Source organism: Platichthys flesus, chromosome 7 (assembly GCF_949316205.1).
Source record: "Platichthys flesus chromosome 7, fPlaFle2.1, whole genome shotgun sequence".
NCBI lineage: Eukaryota > Metazoa > Chordata > Actinopteri > Pleuronectiformes > Pleuronectidae > Platichthys > Platichthys flesus.
Genome location: NC_084951.1, coordinates 2,041,022 through 2,058,070, shown reverse-complemented (window position 1 = coordinate 2,058,070; position 17,049 = coordinate 2,041,022). Strand labels below are relative to the sequence as shown.

Sequence of the window (17,049 nt, the reverse complement as noted above, 5' to 3'; positions counted from 1 at the left end):
AATAAAGATTACTAGTTCCTGCCGCAGAAAAACAGCCCAACATCATCTTTGACCAACCTCCATGCTGGACTATGGGGATGGTATTGTTCTGGTCATAAGCCTGTCCTTTCACACGCCAGACATACCGCTGGTCCATATGTCCAAACAGTTCCAGTTTGGTTTCATCAGTCCATAGAACTGTCACCCAAAACTCTGTAGGCTTATTCAAATTCCTCCTGGCATATTCTAGTCGACTTTTGATGTTGCCTGTGGTCAAGAGCTGAGTGCGTCTTGGAGCCGGCCATTAAGTCCTTTATTATTCAGTGCACGTCTTATAGTTGCCACTGCAGCACTTGTACCAGCCTTCATCAGGTCATCCTGTAGGTGTCTTGCAGTCACACAGGGATTTATCTGAGTTGTTCTGACTAAGTTGCTGAGGGTCCTTGATGAAATGCTGGGCTTTCTTCCACGGCCAGGCATGTTTGAAGCTGCTCCATCAGTTGTAAACTTCCTTATAATGTTCCCAATTGTGTCTCTTGGAATATCATTTTTTGGGGAATTCTTCTTCTACCCAAGGCCTTTCAGGTGTGATGAAATAATCTCCTCTCTCAGGTTTTGTGTAAGCTCCTTTGTCTTTCCCATGATTGAAACTCACCTTGAATACCTTCATGGGTGGGGTTTATATATGCATCACAGCGAAGCAAATGAAGGATCAGTATAGAGTTCCCAAAGGCTTAATAATGTTTCAACTCAACTTTAGGACAAAAAAAACTGTCAGACAGCTTTAAAAACAACAATATTATATAGGGGTTGAATAATTGTGACATGGCTATTGTTAGGATTTCAGATTCTAGCTGGTATTTGGGTCTGACTGAAACTATTTGCAACTAAAGGGGGGGGGGAAGCATGATCAGTTTGAACCAGATATAAGGCCTTTATTTAAATGATTTATAAATAACCCTTGCTGCATATTGTTAATAATAAATCTTATAATTGTTCTGAATTCTAACTTTTGGTATTAAACTATTATTCCCATAGAGTCATTCACAAATATGTTTCAAGCAGCTGTCTGATAAAGTTCTGGAGGTCGGACAGTGTGACTTCGTTGACATTGTTTTGTCTCGTTGTTTTGGTTTCGAGGATCCTAATGTTTACATCAACAGGACATTGTTTGAATATAGCAGGAACATCATATTCCTTTCTCCAATGGCCTACATGGCATCACCTGTGTCAAGGCCTTTCATGAAGAGAACATTTTGCTTAGCAACTATCAGAGTAGTAGACGCGTCATAGAGAGCGGCTTCTTGTCACTTCCTGGATTTCTGTGCCAAGAGGCGTGGACATGCCTGTGCCAAATTGATTTGCGGTGACTCCCCTTCAATCTTTCATAACCAATCATATTATATCTACTGTTATAACTATATCAAACCCCTTTTGTTCGGGGCCATTATTAACTACCTATTGCTAACTTAATTAGCCTAGGCTGTGATAATTGTCCATAGCTATGTTGTTCAACTTTCATTGCATCTCAATAAATATTTAAATTGGACCAGTCCGGCTCTTCTCATATTTAGGATAAACCAACACGCCTGACAATTTGGTGACCCCGACGTGATCCTAAGAGAAGTTTTTACCGACGTGATCCTGAGGAGGAATCTTTTGACCAGAAAGACCGGAGACCTCGAGGTCTAGGCTGCTCCGATCGATCCTCCGCATTCTCACAAGAGCTCTAAATCACAAGGTAGGCAGAAACCTGTTAAAGCAAATCCTGTATTAGTTAGATAGTCATTGTTATAGGTGTGAGAGTGCGGTGGAGAGATCGGAGGTAAGATATAAATAAGTTCTGTGTTTTTTGAGATGCAATGAAATGAGATAAAGAAATGAAAAGAGATAAAGACATGAAATGAGATAAAGACATGAAATGAGATAAAGACATGAAATGAGATAAAGACATGAAATGATATGGGATAAAGAAATGAAATAAGATAGAGACATGAAATGAAATGGGATAAAGAAATGAAATAAGATGGAGACATGAAATGAAATGGGATAAAGAAATGAAATAAGATGGAGACATGAAATGAAATGTGATAAAGAAATGAGATGGATGAGATAGAGAAACCAAGAGAGGGATTTGAGGTTTTTTTCAGCTTGGCGCAAAAGATTTCCAAATTTGACGATTCAAACAATTGTTTGCAAATACAACAAACTGCAACCTGAATTAGTCAGGGGGTTTTGGAGGAAGCGGTTTTTGCCTGCACCGGCGAGTGAGGGACCAAACTGCCAAATACCCTGTTGTTGAATCAGGTCCTAATAGATAGAGGATTCAGGAACCACGATTGCAGTGGGATCTGGAGACGGAGTGGTGTTCTGACGGGGACAGTTGCTTAATGGTCCAGAAACCCTGTTGAATCGATCCTGAAGCAATGATAATAAGGGTCTGCGAAAATATCGTGTACTGGAAAGTCAGCGCTGTTATGACGAGACCAGACGCTTCACTGCAACCAGTCACAAAGCTTTGGAGCGGCCCTTGAATTCGGAATATAACGGCTGTGAAAATATTGTATTCTGACCGTGGCATCAGTTTCGACGGATCTGAAGCTTATCAACCCAGAGTGCAACTTTGAATCAAGTGCCTAAGATTAGTTAACGGGACTCAGGTAATAATATGATATCTCTGCATCTAGCACCTGTGCTGACGAGGCAGGAGCTTGACTAGCAGACTTTACCGTTATTCTGAGTCTAGCATAAAAATGGGGTAAGACGCCAAGCTGCTATTAATATTATTGTGAGCTCACCTGAATTGTACAAGTTTTGTAAAATCTATGGTGATTCAGCACAGTGGCTGATCACCGTAGGAAGCTGTCTGCTGTTTTGTTTTTGTCTCCGTGGAGCTGCTGTTGCTGCAGTCGCCACGGTAACGCTTCCATATGTACATACATATATGCAATGTCCGTTTTGGCTTATGTGGTTTATTATTCATAACACAAAGACCTGAGAGGATTTATTCTGGCTTAGTTTTGTAAAAGTTATTGTGTTGTGTCTTTCAACTTTAGAAATCAGAGCTTATTTGAGATTTTAAGACGCTCTGAAGACGTAAAAGCAGGGGAACACTGTAAATAAAAACCTGTTAAAATCGTTGCAATCATTATTAGCTCTGTGTAAAACGCATTGATCATAGAATTAGTTCTCAAGGATGTTTTTGTGACCTAGAGACTCATTTGTTGCTTGAATCAGGCCCAAATTATAAAGCACAGAGACATTAATATTCTGTTTGCACCAAAGGTGAACAGAAAAGTTTGTTTTTGTTTTGTTCCCTTCTCTCAGGGGAGGGGTCGTAGTTAAATAAAGTTTTAGGAGGTCGATGTGGGGATATTACTAAGATTCCTATTTTTTGCTTCGTGTAAATGAACTATTTTGAATTGAGGAGTTTATTCTCAGGGCATTTATTTATTATCAATCACTGGCTTAAAGAGCTTATTTTGAGGGGAAGTTAATATACCTGATATCAGAGTTAACTTTGTGCTATTGTTATAAACAAAATAGCGACTAGAAATTCTAACTAAATTGACACAAAATAGGGAGAATAATCTTTTAATTTATGTTTAGGCTGCCTGGAATCACAAAGAATACCAAATCTAGGTTGAATTAAAAAGTATGTCTATGAAAACGAGAGATGAGGAGAGAAAAAAAGAGTCAAGGTCACACGGCTGACTGAGACGCAGGAAAAACTGACTGAGCGAAAAACTGACTGACAGGAAAACGACTTTTTCCTAGAAAAATAGGAAAATAGACTGGAAGCTATACGCCTGCCAAGATGTATGTTGTATGTATGGACGGGAGGAGCAAACTTGTAAAGAACTTGCCAAAGAAAGTAAAAGAATGTTGAATGAAGGTTTGAGAGATTAACGGATGACGAGAAAAATAAAGCTATGTTTGGGAATAAGATAGGAGTGAGATGTTTCAATTCAGTAATATCTTGCTCTGAGATGGATAATAGAATGTAAAATTTGAGGGGTAAAGAAAGTAGGGGAAGAGATGTGGGATAGAAAGATTTTGTATGTGCACAACAGCAGGAATGGGAGGGAGATAAGAGAGTTTGGGAGTCGGAAAGCCATCTGGGGAAGGCCAAAAGCTTTACAGCTTGCAACTGGCATTGACCACATAAGGAGGCTTGGTTGTTTGTTTCTATGGTGGGTTGTTTGTTTTTTACTATTGCTTCAATCAGAAGTAATAAATTCCAAACTTAATTGTTAAAATTATACTTTTTAGGCACAAATTTGTGGTTTCAGATTTTTCAAATATACCCTATCCATTAGAGGAAAGGAAAAAGGTTTAGGCCTCCAAATTTCTACATAAAATCAGATCATTTAATATCTTATTTTTTACCCGACAGCAGGGATAATTGTAGACACCAGTTTAATACTTTGATTCGTAATATAACTTCAAGGATGAGTGATTAACCAACCTTACAAAATCACATTAATGTGTCCTTTAAAAGTCCATCTCTGAGTACAGTCAAAATTTTATGTTTTTTGATTTTTCTTTCTTTGTTTTTTGATATTTATTAGCCATTTACACCCTTGAAAAGTGTCATCCTCAACTGTGGTTTTGTCACAATGAAACGATAATCGTGTTTGTTTTTAGTATGGAGAACTTGATTCTCTGATGCAATGAGCCCTGTGAAGAAAGACAGAGCTGGTCTGCTTTGTTCTACTCGAGTTTGATGAGAAGGGAAAATCTATCTGTTCCTTATTAATATAAATCGATACACCACCCTTTTTTATTTTGTATCTTCATTTCGCAACAATTTATGTTGAAACAATCATCAATTATGTCTGTGAGCATAAACGAACAACTGTTTCATATCAACTGAAAGCAAAGGATAATTGTTTCAAAAGAGGGATTCATGTTTGAGTCTTGTTGAAATGCTCTAATTCTGCCTCTTTATTTTTATTTTTTAGAGCTGAAGTCATTCATGTGCTTGCGATGAACCAAATCAGTCATATGAGGATGAGAAATTCAACCTAAACTTTCAACTTAATGCTGTGCTGCCTGAAATTATCAAAATACAAAAAATAAGACCTTTTGAATGAATACTTTTGCCATTTTGGCCTCTATACACCAACTGGTTGCTGACAAAGGGTATTACACCTGGGGAAACCTAAAGATATTAAAGCTCAGGTTACAACTGGTTTGACATCATTGGATTTGCTTGTTTAATTGTATAATTGTATAAAAAATTAGCTTTTGTTTAATATTTTATTAATTTTGTTTTGTTTTATTTTGGTTATTGTTTTTAATTTTAATTTAATTTAATTTATAATTTGGATTTAGATTTAGATTTTGAATTAGAATTTTGAGTCTGATTCTGATTTTAACTTTTTACAGACAGAGATACACACCCCTGACATACCACCACGACCAACACCGACCAACCAAAATACACACACATTCATCGACATGGCACAGCGCTACCAAAACATTGAGTGGCTGAAGTAGAGGATCTGGTTTATTCTGAGTCTGTCCCTTCTGCTTGGAATACTGATAAGTGTGCTGTTCTGGAGGTATTATTATTAACAGGCTAAAGAAAAATAAATAATAACCTGTCAAAAACAGTGTGTTTTATCCCGAAAGATGGCCGCCGCCCCTGTCCAGACCCCCACCAACCTGCTGCCGCTTCTCTCTCAGCTGGAAGACGCAGCCTGCGAGGACCAACGTCAAATCCAGAGTCTACGAGAGATAAGTATCGACCTTCAGTCACGTGCTGATATTGCCCTTGAACAGTTGCACCAGTGCAGAGCTTCTTTCGCAGAGAACGAGGAGAGTAGAGACCAACTGAGACGGGATGTGATGAACGGCAAACGCCAGCCCAACCAAACTCAGGACGCATCAGAAAACCACAGGAAAGAGAGTATGGAGCTGCAATGCAACCTCAGTGAGGTCAGCAAAGAGCGGGACGCTCTCAGCCAATCAAACATCCAACTGAGAGAAAGTCTGCGAAGTGCAGACACCGAAAGAATCAGTATAAAGCGACAGTGTGAGGAGGAGGTGGCTGAGCTAAGCAACAACCTCAGAGAAGTGGAAAAATCACGACTGGAAGTTTGGAGAGAACTCCAAGAGCTGCAGACTCGTCGGTTGGGGGAGGAGCCCCTTAATCAGATGGCTGCCGTGTCAGAATTACATTTGGAAATAGCAGAGGCAGTAGCGCAGGCTATGAAAATCGAAAGAGACAATCAACCCATGGCTCCATACGTTCAACCCCCTCCATTCAGACCAAGAGGGGGGTACGGCCGTGGTCAGTATGGAGATCAAGCCATAGGTTACAACGATAATCGATGCCATCGGTGCGGCCAATCTGACCATTGGATCAGAGATTGCCCTAATATGGGACAAAGACGATCATCACCTAACCCAAACCCTAACCCCTACAGAGGGCAAGGCCCCCATCGCGGAGGACCCCCAGGACGAGGCCGAGGAAGAGGCATGCCCCCCGCACCCACACCAGATGCCAACTGCCACCTGGGAACACGGCAACGGCTATGACCAATGAAGTTGCCCAGTGTCCACGGAAGGTCACGTCATACCCCAAATTAGACCCCATAGTGACCTTTAGAAACTAATGGAGAGTCCATCCCCTTATCATGTATAAATACAGCCCAATACCCACTTTTAAACAAAACCCTCCCCGCCATTGAATTAGGAAAAAACAGTCACCTGTATTATAGGTGACATTATAGCCACATTTTTATATGTCACCCCCTAAAAAGTCAACTCGGACCACGGCATCACTGCAGTTCTGAACTTTAAAGCAATTACCTTTACACCGGCCCGACAAACCAAAAGCGCTCAGGTGCTCAAACACCCTGACATCACCTGAAGGATCCAAACCCATCAACATGGCCAATGGAATGATATCGGAAACACACGCCCCACATATATCCAAGGCCCTCTCCCAAGAAGAGATCAAACTCAGAGAAGATCTCCAATTCAAACTAGCCCAGATATTTCTCAAACAGGCCCCTGGACCCACACACATCAGTAGGAAACAGACTCAGAAGAACATAGAAATACTCTGGTGGCATCAGTAGTACACAAATACAATACATGCAATTCACACGACACTTAAAAGACCATATAAATGCCTATGGGCCGATTCCCTGTTTGTAATGCGCCATTCAAAGCGCTGACCACCAAGTACAGGGCAATTTAGAATAGGAGTTTGATTCACCCTCAATGTAACTATTGTAAGACTCTTGTAAGCCTGAAAAAAAATATGTTTCACCACTTAAAGAGGAATAAATCTGAATCCAATTCAAGGACCAGAGGTCTAAAACACTTTAACTCATAGCGTGTTTCATCTTAAATGAAAAGCACAAACCATAATACAAGCCCTTTGTTTACACTTTATTGAATGCCATATCTATAATCATATTTAAATTTTGTTGCAACACTTTAAACTCTGACGCCTGACACTATCTTAACAAAATATACTGCTACACACAAATACTACATCATGCATTTTCCGTGTTGATTTCTTTATCACTCAACTCATAAAGAAGGCATCCGAAGCAGAATCTTGATCAAAGAACAAGATCAAAGAACAAGATTCTGTCTACTTTAATTGATAAATCCTTAAAATCTTTGGGGGGTTGAATATTTCTGATTGCAACTGTATATCAAACCCCTTTTTTTCGGGGCCATTATTAACTACTTATTGCTAACTTAATTAGCCTAGGCTGTGATAATTGTCCATAGATATGTTGTTCAACTTTCATTGCATCTCAATAAATATTTAAATTGGAACAGTCCGGCTCTTCTCTTATTTAGGATAAACCATCACGCCTGACAGAACCTGTCTTTAGAACTTTCTGTCTATCCACTGGCTCAATGTTTTCCTCTTGTGTCACTGAATGTAGTCATACTACCTTAATGCAGCTTGGCTGAAGTCCCAGTCAGCCAGCAAAAAAAACACTTGGATTCCTCACCAAAGCCTGCTGGAAATCTCTGATATATATATGTTTACGGTCTTTTCACCGTCCAGAGCACTTACAGTTGATTCAGTCAATAGGCAGTGAAATTATAAGGATTTGTGCGATTCTCTGCAACCTGACTTGTAACCAATGTTGGGCAGTATTTCTGATACGTGTATTAAAAAAAATTATTCATATATTTATCAAAACACTTAAGTGTTTTGTATTTTTGTAGTTTAAAGTACTTTTTGTTCGAGGTCTACGTGATGACTCATAAAAAATGAAAATTGGTGTCTACTCAGTAATTTGCCCAGGCTTAACAGTTCCTGTTAGGTGTTGTTGTAGTATCCTAGGCGAAATCAACTTTACAGTGTGTTCTAGCTATTTAACCCAAGCAAGGATACACGTCTACGCTTAGGCTACGGCGTAGCATGGACGCAGAACTATGAATTGGACTTAATATGTTACGTCCTGCCTGCAGCACCACCCCTCACATGAGCGCTCCACAGATTTCTGTTATCAAAACTTATCAACGAAAAATGTGAAAGGCAAACTCCAGAGAAGGTCAGACTCAAATTCTGCGCACATCCTCCAGAGATCATGTCTGAAAACGGCTTTAGTTTGTGAATAAAATAATATTGACTTTTTAATTAACATTTGGCTAACGAAAACTACAGACAAACAACTATGTGGATCTGCATAGTCTACTGTGTCAATAAAGAAAAAACACTATTGATACAAGTATCGTTAAACTTTATGTTGACTGTTGTGAGCAGAAGGAGGGGTTTAGGTCTGACCTCAGTGCCCGACTCAGGAATGAAGCTCTTAATCTCCACAGTGTTTCCCGGAGCTGGGAATGGGGCCTCCCGCAGCTTCTGCATGAATGGATAGATCATAGCCATGGAGATCTGGCGCCGCTTCTCCACCTCGTCAAATATCTGGACACAGACAGGAGAACACACAGTTATGGGGCGATAATAATAATATATCTCAACTTACTAATTGGACCAAATGATACAAGAACATAGAGGTATAATGTGATTCTTTTTTAATTTTACCATAAGTAATTGAATAGAAGGCAGTGTTAAATTCAGCAAATTTATTTCCACACCAGCTTCCGGATATACAAACAAGTAATAGGAAGTGGATGATAAAGATATTTCTAAGTTTTATTCCCATTCTGAAAGGGTTCACCTTTCACCACTGTTTTAAAGATAAAGAGCTGTAGTACCAAACAGGATAGGGCTGCTCGATTAATCGAAGGGTTAGGGTTAAGGTTAGGGTTATTTAATCGAGGTCAGGATTATTGGCTCAAACGATCTCCAAACTACTATAATCGAGTTGAAACGATTATCTGGCATTTTTTTCGAAAGAGACGCTCATGCGCAATTCAGTCCTTCCCCCAAATCATTCAGCGGACCAGCTGACTGTCTCTCACTCTCAAGCAGCCGTAAAGTGAAGGAGGTGAGTTGTGTGTGTGGTGACCGACGGTGAAAAAAACTGCGCGAGTGGAAAAGCGGGGAGGGAAGCAGCAGACCATGGAGCGGCTGCGCCGAGCACCGCTATTCTCAAGCGCGCTCCCGCCTGGCTGTTCAGACCGGTCCCGCATTTCTCTGCGCCGGTCAGTCAATTATAGAGTGTTAGGGTTGCCATTAGTGATGGGCATAATTAATCGATGATCGATTAATTGACCATTAAGAATTTCGTCGAGGAAATTATTTTTTCATCGAGAAATTCACTAATTACACATTTGACCACGGGGGGCAGTGTTTGAAAAAAACGCCACAGGCCTACTCAGTTACCTGCGACTGGCTGCGAGTTAACGTGTATTTCCATTTCCAAAGTAAACATGAAGAGGTCATGACGAAGTGTAGCGTGGGACCATTTTGAGTTAAAAATGAATTGGTTCACTGCCAATACCGCGAAGCCATCCCCGAGACTGGGGGAGACAAGGAGCTTGCTTTGTCTGACACGGACGAGGGGAGCGCAATAACCGGAGCCGCGGCCAGGCTAGCCAAGTTAGCACGGAGCTACCTGTGTATCACGGGGACGTCAGTCCCCTCGGAGCGAGTTTTTCCGGCGGCTGGACTGACGGTCACCAGGCTGCGTTCGCGTCTGACCTCGGGGAATGTTAACATGCTCATCTTTCTCAACACAAACCCGTAGGCTGGTGCTGAGGTTGTAGAGAGTTACTGGTTATTTTTATGAAGCTTTCTCGACTCGGTGCCTTGTTTGATAGTTTTGAGTTACATCTGGCAAAACCTGTCAGACCTTAGTATTATATATTTGTGGTTAAGTTGTTGTCTAACATGATTTTTTTTAATTATTATTATTATTATATTATTTAAAAAAAAACAAAAACGAGAGTCAGTTAGGTTTTTTAGCACTGGCTTCTAGATGTCGCCTCCGCTGCTTAAGATTACGGCAGCGCATATTTTGTTCATCTTGTAATAAAGATCTCAACGAGGAAACACGCTTTGTTTTTTCACTTCATTTTAATATAGCCTATAAATAGAGAATTTTTTAACTTGAAAATATGAATGATTAATCGAAAATTCGTCATTAATTCTCCCGACGATCGATGAAGACTATTTAATCGAACGCCCATCCCTAGTTGCCATCATTAAAGGTTTGAATAACCGGGCAACGATATCCTGGTTTCACGGAGGAATAAGACACACAGCCATCATCGGTGTTTACCGTAATCGGAAGTGATTAAAAAAATAAAGCATAGACTTCAGAATAAGGGCACCTATTAATAATCGTTTGAATAATCGTGATTTTGATATTGTCCAAAATAATCGTGATTATGATTTTTCCATAATCGAGCAGCCCTAAAACAGACATGTTTTATTGTGAAGTCTGACCTTTAAACACAGTGGAAACTTCAAAATCAAGCAGAACTTTAGTACTACAATACTGAGACTGTAGACGAAGACAACAGGTTAACATTTTCGAAAAATATAGAGCTTTTGTAAAAGTTTTCAGTACTTATGATTCTTAGATTCTGACACATTATGTGTCTGACTGACACTCGTCCCATAATTATTCTGCAGCTCGACGATGAGCCCTAACACTAAAGAGACATGGAGAACAAGGTGTCGAACAGCAGATGGTCTGGTCCCCCCAGGGACCTGATCTCAGCATCATGGAGTCAGTGTGTGATCAAATGAAGACACAAACACTGAGGCCTTGTACACACCTGGCATTAACATCTGGCCTCACATGTGTCTCATGATCATATCTCACTCCCCCCCTCTATACAAAGAAACACGTACAGCCTTTCTGTTCATGAAGACCAAGTTCTGTTATTACCCAGTCTGAGTACATGAGAGGGTCCGATTTCACTCTGTTTGTGTGTGTGTGTCGGCACGAGCGAGCGAAAGAGAGATAGAGAGATGAGTTAGGAGAGTCTGAATGAATCTTGTGTGAAGAAAGATTTGAACAATTGAAGGAAAGTATCGATCGTTATGTGATGATAAGTGTTGATATTGTGGTGGATTTTACAAAATAATCAACGAGAAGAGGATAACTACGTTTGATTTATAGCATTATAGTATATATATATATATAGTGACACTGCAGCAGGTCAGAGGACGTCAACTGAGGTCCTCCACATGTTTCCACTGCTGAAAGATGTGGAAACATGTGGCCCAGATCACCTCCCAATGTGATCAGATCCATGTCTTATTTGAGTGCATTCCCACCAGTATTTAGAACTGAATCCACTAAATAACTGGGGAAACTCCTGCAGACAACCTTACTAACTGTGCAGGTGAACAGAGAACTGCTGCTTCTTTAAAGGCAGAGTGGTCACAGAAAATATAAAATAGGTTATTTGTGTTTACTGGAGTTATTTGTTGTATTGATATTATTATTATTTTTTTTTTTTAGTTATTTCTTTATCATTATTATTTTAGACAGCGTCTTCATCTTACTTTTAGTGCCCTTAAACATTTGCTTAAAGTTGCTGACTGCTTCTTAAGGGAAAAATATTTACAATTCGAGGAGACAGAGAGATTTAGGTGAGCCCGACACACGTCAATATAGAGCAGTGATTCTCAAATGGGGGTACGCGTACCCCTGGGGGTACTTGAAGGTACTCCAGGGGGTACTTGAGATTTTTTTTAAAATATATTTAAAATTAGCATCCATTCAAAAATCCTTGAAAAATTGTTATTTAACAAATATTCAATAAAATATAAGTGTAAGTTCATGAACTAAATTTTATATTCAGTAGGCTTTTCAATTTAATTACATTGTTATATTAATTTAGTCAATCTGTCAATAACATCTTTGTGTTTGAGACCCTGTTAAAAGGTCAGACTTACAGTTAACTGGGCCGGATAAAAAACCCTCACTTATTTCCTCTTTTATAAATGTTAAAAGTTTAGCTCACCTTGGAGAAGAGGCCGAAACAAGCCAGACTGCTGATGATGCAGTACGCCTCCGGGGGGCGAGCTCCTTTCCCTCCGGGCTTCAGGTTGGTAAGTGGAAATAGAGAATACTTAATGAGCAATACATGAGTTCAAAATTATGACACACAGTGAGACCGTTTCTGAAAAGACACTGACCAATAACCTCCTGCAGTATCCATTTCTTCTGCTGCCATCAACCTCAGTCAGAACAAAGGAGAAGGTCTCACTACAGACAGAAGAGGAAAGCTCACAACCAGAGCTTAACACGACATTTCACATTGCATGAAAGTTAGGACAAATTTAATATTTTGTGAGAGAGAAAAAGTTAAAGAAAAGGCTCAGCCGCAAACAGACATCCATGTTCTGCTGTTAGCTTGTATTTCCTAAACTTTGAAATAATCCATAATCATCCATAATCATAGAATTGTTCAAGATCTGATCAATTCTATTTGTAAAACAGTGGGAACTTCATTAACTCATCAGGCTGTATTTGATTTATTGGCACATGTAGTGCAGCTCAGCTGTTGATAAATGATACATCCACATTACTCCGTTTTCATTTGAAAACACATTACAACTGTTTCGATGTGTAGGAGATGAGCTATTATTCCAGCAATCTGTGAAAAAATCTGCAATCAACAACCAAATACTTCCTGTGTGCACCGGCACATGCATGTCCATTGTCCATGAGTTGTCACGTGACAGTTCAGGCGTGTAAGTATGAACAGGGATTTAAATAGTTAAATATCTTGTGTGAACAGAGATCGTTTTAGTTAGAAAACACTGTTTGTAAATAGAAAGTAGCATAATGGATGTAGCCAAAGTCTCTGACTCTTGTGGTAACACTCAGCCAACATGAGCTCTTTTAATAAACTGACTGCAGCTCTGAGATTAAAGCTGTCAGATGCCTACACAGGCAAAGGGAGCTGTAGTAAAAGTGCTTCCAGCTATAAGTTTCCACTGTCACACATTTCATGAAGAAATGACAGATCCTTTGCATTCTGACATGACTCATGAGATAAAAATCATCACAGACGTGAGCTTCTGAAGACTCCAAAGACAATAGGGCAGAGTAGAAATAAGTGCTGTGGATAGATGTTGCCATAAAATCTCTAAAGATCTATTTGGAGCAACTTTTGATGAGACAAACAATTTAGCCATTTGCTGAAATGTTGTGCTGTGGAGCTGTGAAGCAGCCAGTGGGATTGGAAACATTGCACAGGTAGATTCAATAAAAAAAAAAAACGTAGATCAAAACGGTGAAGGTGAAAAGAGGCCTCAGTCCCCTGAGCTGAACGTCGCTGTGGATAGATCTTAAACAACCTACAAATATCTTGAAACCTAAAGTGATCTGCAGGAAGGACATTATTCAGTCAAAAAGAGAAAGACTCCACTACAGAAAGTGTTTGCGAAGGGTGATTCTGTCCAGACATTTGGCACAATCACTTTTTCTTTTTTTTTAGATTTGAGTATGTGAAATAAAAAGAGAGTATTAACATTCAAAGCAGAAAGACTCAGATTGACCTCTTTTCAGTCATGGATCTTTTATGAACTTTAGTGTAGAGTGAAGCAAGAACACAGGAATAAAGGTTGTCAAAGTGATAAAGGAGCCGACAAACCTGTGGTATTCTGTTAAAGGAGCCCAGTTGATGCCTTCTGGGAAACAAAACAATGTGATTGCCTGTAGCGTCTTTTCTTCTTCCTCCTTCTGGGATCTGGCCATCCCATCCCTCTGAAAACACACAGATATCAACATATCTTGATTTGGTTTGGCTGCTTCATATTGTTAATTTAACATATCCTCTTGAACAAAGCGTTAAAATTGATAAGCTGGGAATTCAATGTTTTAGGGTGAGTTATGACGGAAGAAGGGGCCGACTTCGGATACATCCACACTACCACATCAATTCTGCTCCAGATACGCCTCTTGTCCACACTACTCTGGAGTTTTAGAGCAACTTAAACAGAGAAGTTTGAAAATGCTGCTGGACCAGTTTCAGTTGCCTTTTCAAACTAAAACGTATTAGTATGGATGTAGCCTATGGCCCCACCTTTTAAACTCTGTGTCCTGCAATCCTCATATCAGAATCGTTTACTTGTTGTTCGGGTTCGTATTTTGGAAACAAACAACTCTATGAGCAGGTTAAGTTTCCACACTGGTCATTATGAACTTGCTACAGCAACAGAACTGGCTCCTGTGCAGTTAATATAGTTATTACATTTGTTTTCCAAATTTGACATCAACAGAAACAGGGGAATTTCCTTGAGCCAGCTAAAAATCTATGACAAGAAATTGTTGTATTTCTTACCACTAACTGTGGATAATATACTACGTTGGACAGACCACACAACTTTGCCTTGGATTGTGTATTACTGTGATCTGTCTCTCTTAGCAACACATCAGGTGTACTTTCTCAGGCAAATCTCATGTTACTACATGGTGTGACAGTGACAAACTGACCTTGGGAAACTGGTAGGTGATCTGAGGCTCATAGCTGCTTCCATCCTTGTTCTTCTTGAGGCTGACAACCACCAGATACTCAAAGAAGTACTGACCACTCAAGTAACGTTGCTGCCTGGATGTGTTGGGTTCCACTGCTTGGCCGAGTGGCTCTGCAGGCTCCTGGTCTTTCGATCCTTCACAGAGTGTAGAAATACATAGTGAAGGGTTACTGCTGTAGTCCAAACAGAAATGTCCACAGGCCTCTTTCTCAAACTACCCATCTGTCCTGTGCACTGCACTTTACTGCTCTGCTCAGAAACCATCTGTCACCCCCACATCAACAGCAGTCAGATTCCTTTGAGCCTCTGAATTATATGGTTATTTAGAAATGACTTGTTTATAAATTTCTTTTGATAATATCCTTGAAATAAAGCTGAAAGCTTGCATTTCACTTACATCGTGATGTTTCATATTCATTGTGGAGGTGTAAAGTGGAGAAAGTGTGTATCATGAGTTACACTGTTGTCACTGTGGAAATAACTATCATTGGATTACTCTTCCTGATGATTTTCAGATAAGCGCTACACAACATTTTTTATTTCTGAGCAGATCCATGGGCATTTATTAATGAGCTATGTGACTTTATCTTCAGAAAGTGTAATTCAGACTCTGAATATTTAAATCTGTGTATCATGTCAGTGAAGGAGTGTAACTTTTGATCTTGAGTGTATACGGAGTAAATACAGAACCACTGACTAATATAAATAGAACAGAAATTAGAAAACAAGTCAGTTACTTGAGTCAGTAAACTAAAACAAAACTAAAGTGGTACTAAGACACCATGATAATAGGAGTAATTATAAGGATCATGTGCCTGAATCATGTCGCTTCAACAGAGTACTCACTCTCTTTTTTGCCTCTGCGGAAGGAGGACCACATGGCACTAAACCTCTTGAGGGCCCCTTGTCGTCCACCTTCATCTTCACCTGATGGGATGGGATCTGATGGAGAAACAAAAGCTGCACATCACTGACACTGTCACTGTCACACAACAACATTACCCCCAGCTCCTCTTTTTGACTTGTTGTTAAAACTATATTTAACAGAATAGACAATGCAGAGAAGAAGTTTTGGCATTTTAGATCATTGTTATTTATAAATAAGTTTAGGTTATGGTTCAACTTAAATATCGAGGCTCAATTGTATTTATTTGCCGCACGATAATGTGATATCATGACAGTCCTATTATCAGTTATGAAACCTTATTTTGACAATGCTTGGTAATATGAAAAGAGAGAATTTTATATTGTCAGTCAAAAGGGAAATGTATCATCAAGAAACAGCCTGATTGGACTTCAGCGACTTTTCTTACCGTGGTTTCCAGCAACATCAGAGATGAGGTTTCCTATGGGCTGTTCACCTACACAAGACAGAGGTTTGGTGAATATAATGCTACTCAGGATAAGTCCTGATTCAGTAACAGGGACTTTACAATCGCAGCCATTCTACTGGCATTATGCTACACTGTGGAAAATATTATATTGATAAACCTGAGGTAAAAAATCATCTAAACTCAAACCAAGCACCCAGTAGAGCTCATACCTCCAGCCGTGCACTTAAATTCCCTATCAAATCCATCATGTTCATTCGGACATTTCGGTTCTATAACTTTTGAGGATACATATAAGCACTTGATGCAATACCGAATCCACATTATCTCAGCTACACATTAGTGGTAGTTTTAGGATTGGAGCATTATTTGTTAGCATACATTGGCTGAAAAGACCCTACATACTATGAAAGCCCATTTAAATCTGCTCGAACCACATTTTGATTTGGCTCTGCACCAGATTGCATGGATGTCAGTCCCCTAAACGTGGCTAATTAATTTTTTTAAATCAAGGCCATGAATTATTCCCTCAGATAAATTGAAGAATGTCAAATAAAACTTCAAACAAATGTTGAAGAAAGTGATTAAAAAAACCCTAACCCAGACTTGATGAATTAAAATGTGAACCTCAAATGAAGGATGTGAGAAACTACTCTGTACCAGTAAATTGTGAGGAAGTTACTATATGATTTAAAAGATTTAACAAAGGAGGAAAACTGAACATTGAATGGATTCAACGTACATTTGGCCTCAGAAAGAACACAATGAAGTGACTGCATGACTTTTATGAATTTGAGAGGTGGGTTTCCTCCTGATTATAAATGCATAAAATAAATGTGCAATATG

The 17,049-nt window shown here is 39.5% G+C and overlaps 1 protein-coding gene across 4 annotated transcripts in view; it reads right to left on the bottom strand.

The window, feature by feature from the left end:
* Positions 1-17,049, bottom strand: part of dennd2da (DENN/MADD domain containing 2Da) — a 38,446-nt gene that overhangs the window by 6,610 nt on the left and 14,787 nt on the right. For all 4 annotated transcript variants that reach the window (XM_062392625.1, XM_062392626.1, XM_062392627.1 and 1 more), the window contains 7 exons: positions 16,186-16,233; positions 15,719-15,814; positions 14,832-15,007; positions 13,990-14,102; positions 12,527-12,596; positions 12,352-12,429; positions 8,750-8,890 (listed from right to left, as the gene is read on the bottom strand). In XM_062392625.1, coding sequence (XP_062248609.1) covers positions 8,750-8,890; positions 12,352-12,429; positions 12,527-12,596; positions 13,990-14,102; positions 14,832-15,007; positions 15,719-15,814; positions 16,186-16,233 — 722 coding nt within the window. The remainder of the gene's footprint in view (positions 1-8,749; positions 8,891-12,351; positions 12,430-12,526; positions 12,597-13,989; positions 14,103-14,831; positions 15,008-15,718; positions 15,815-16,185; positions 16,234-17,049) is intronic.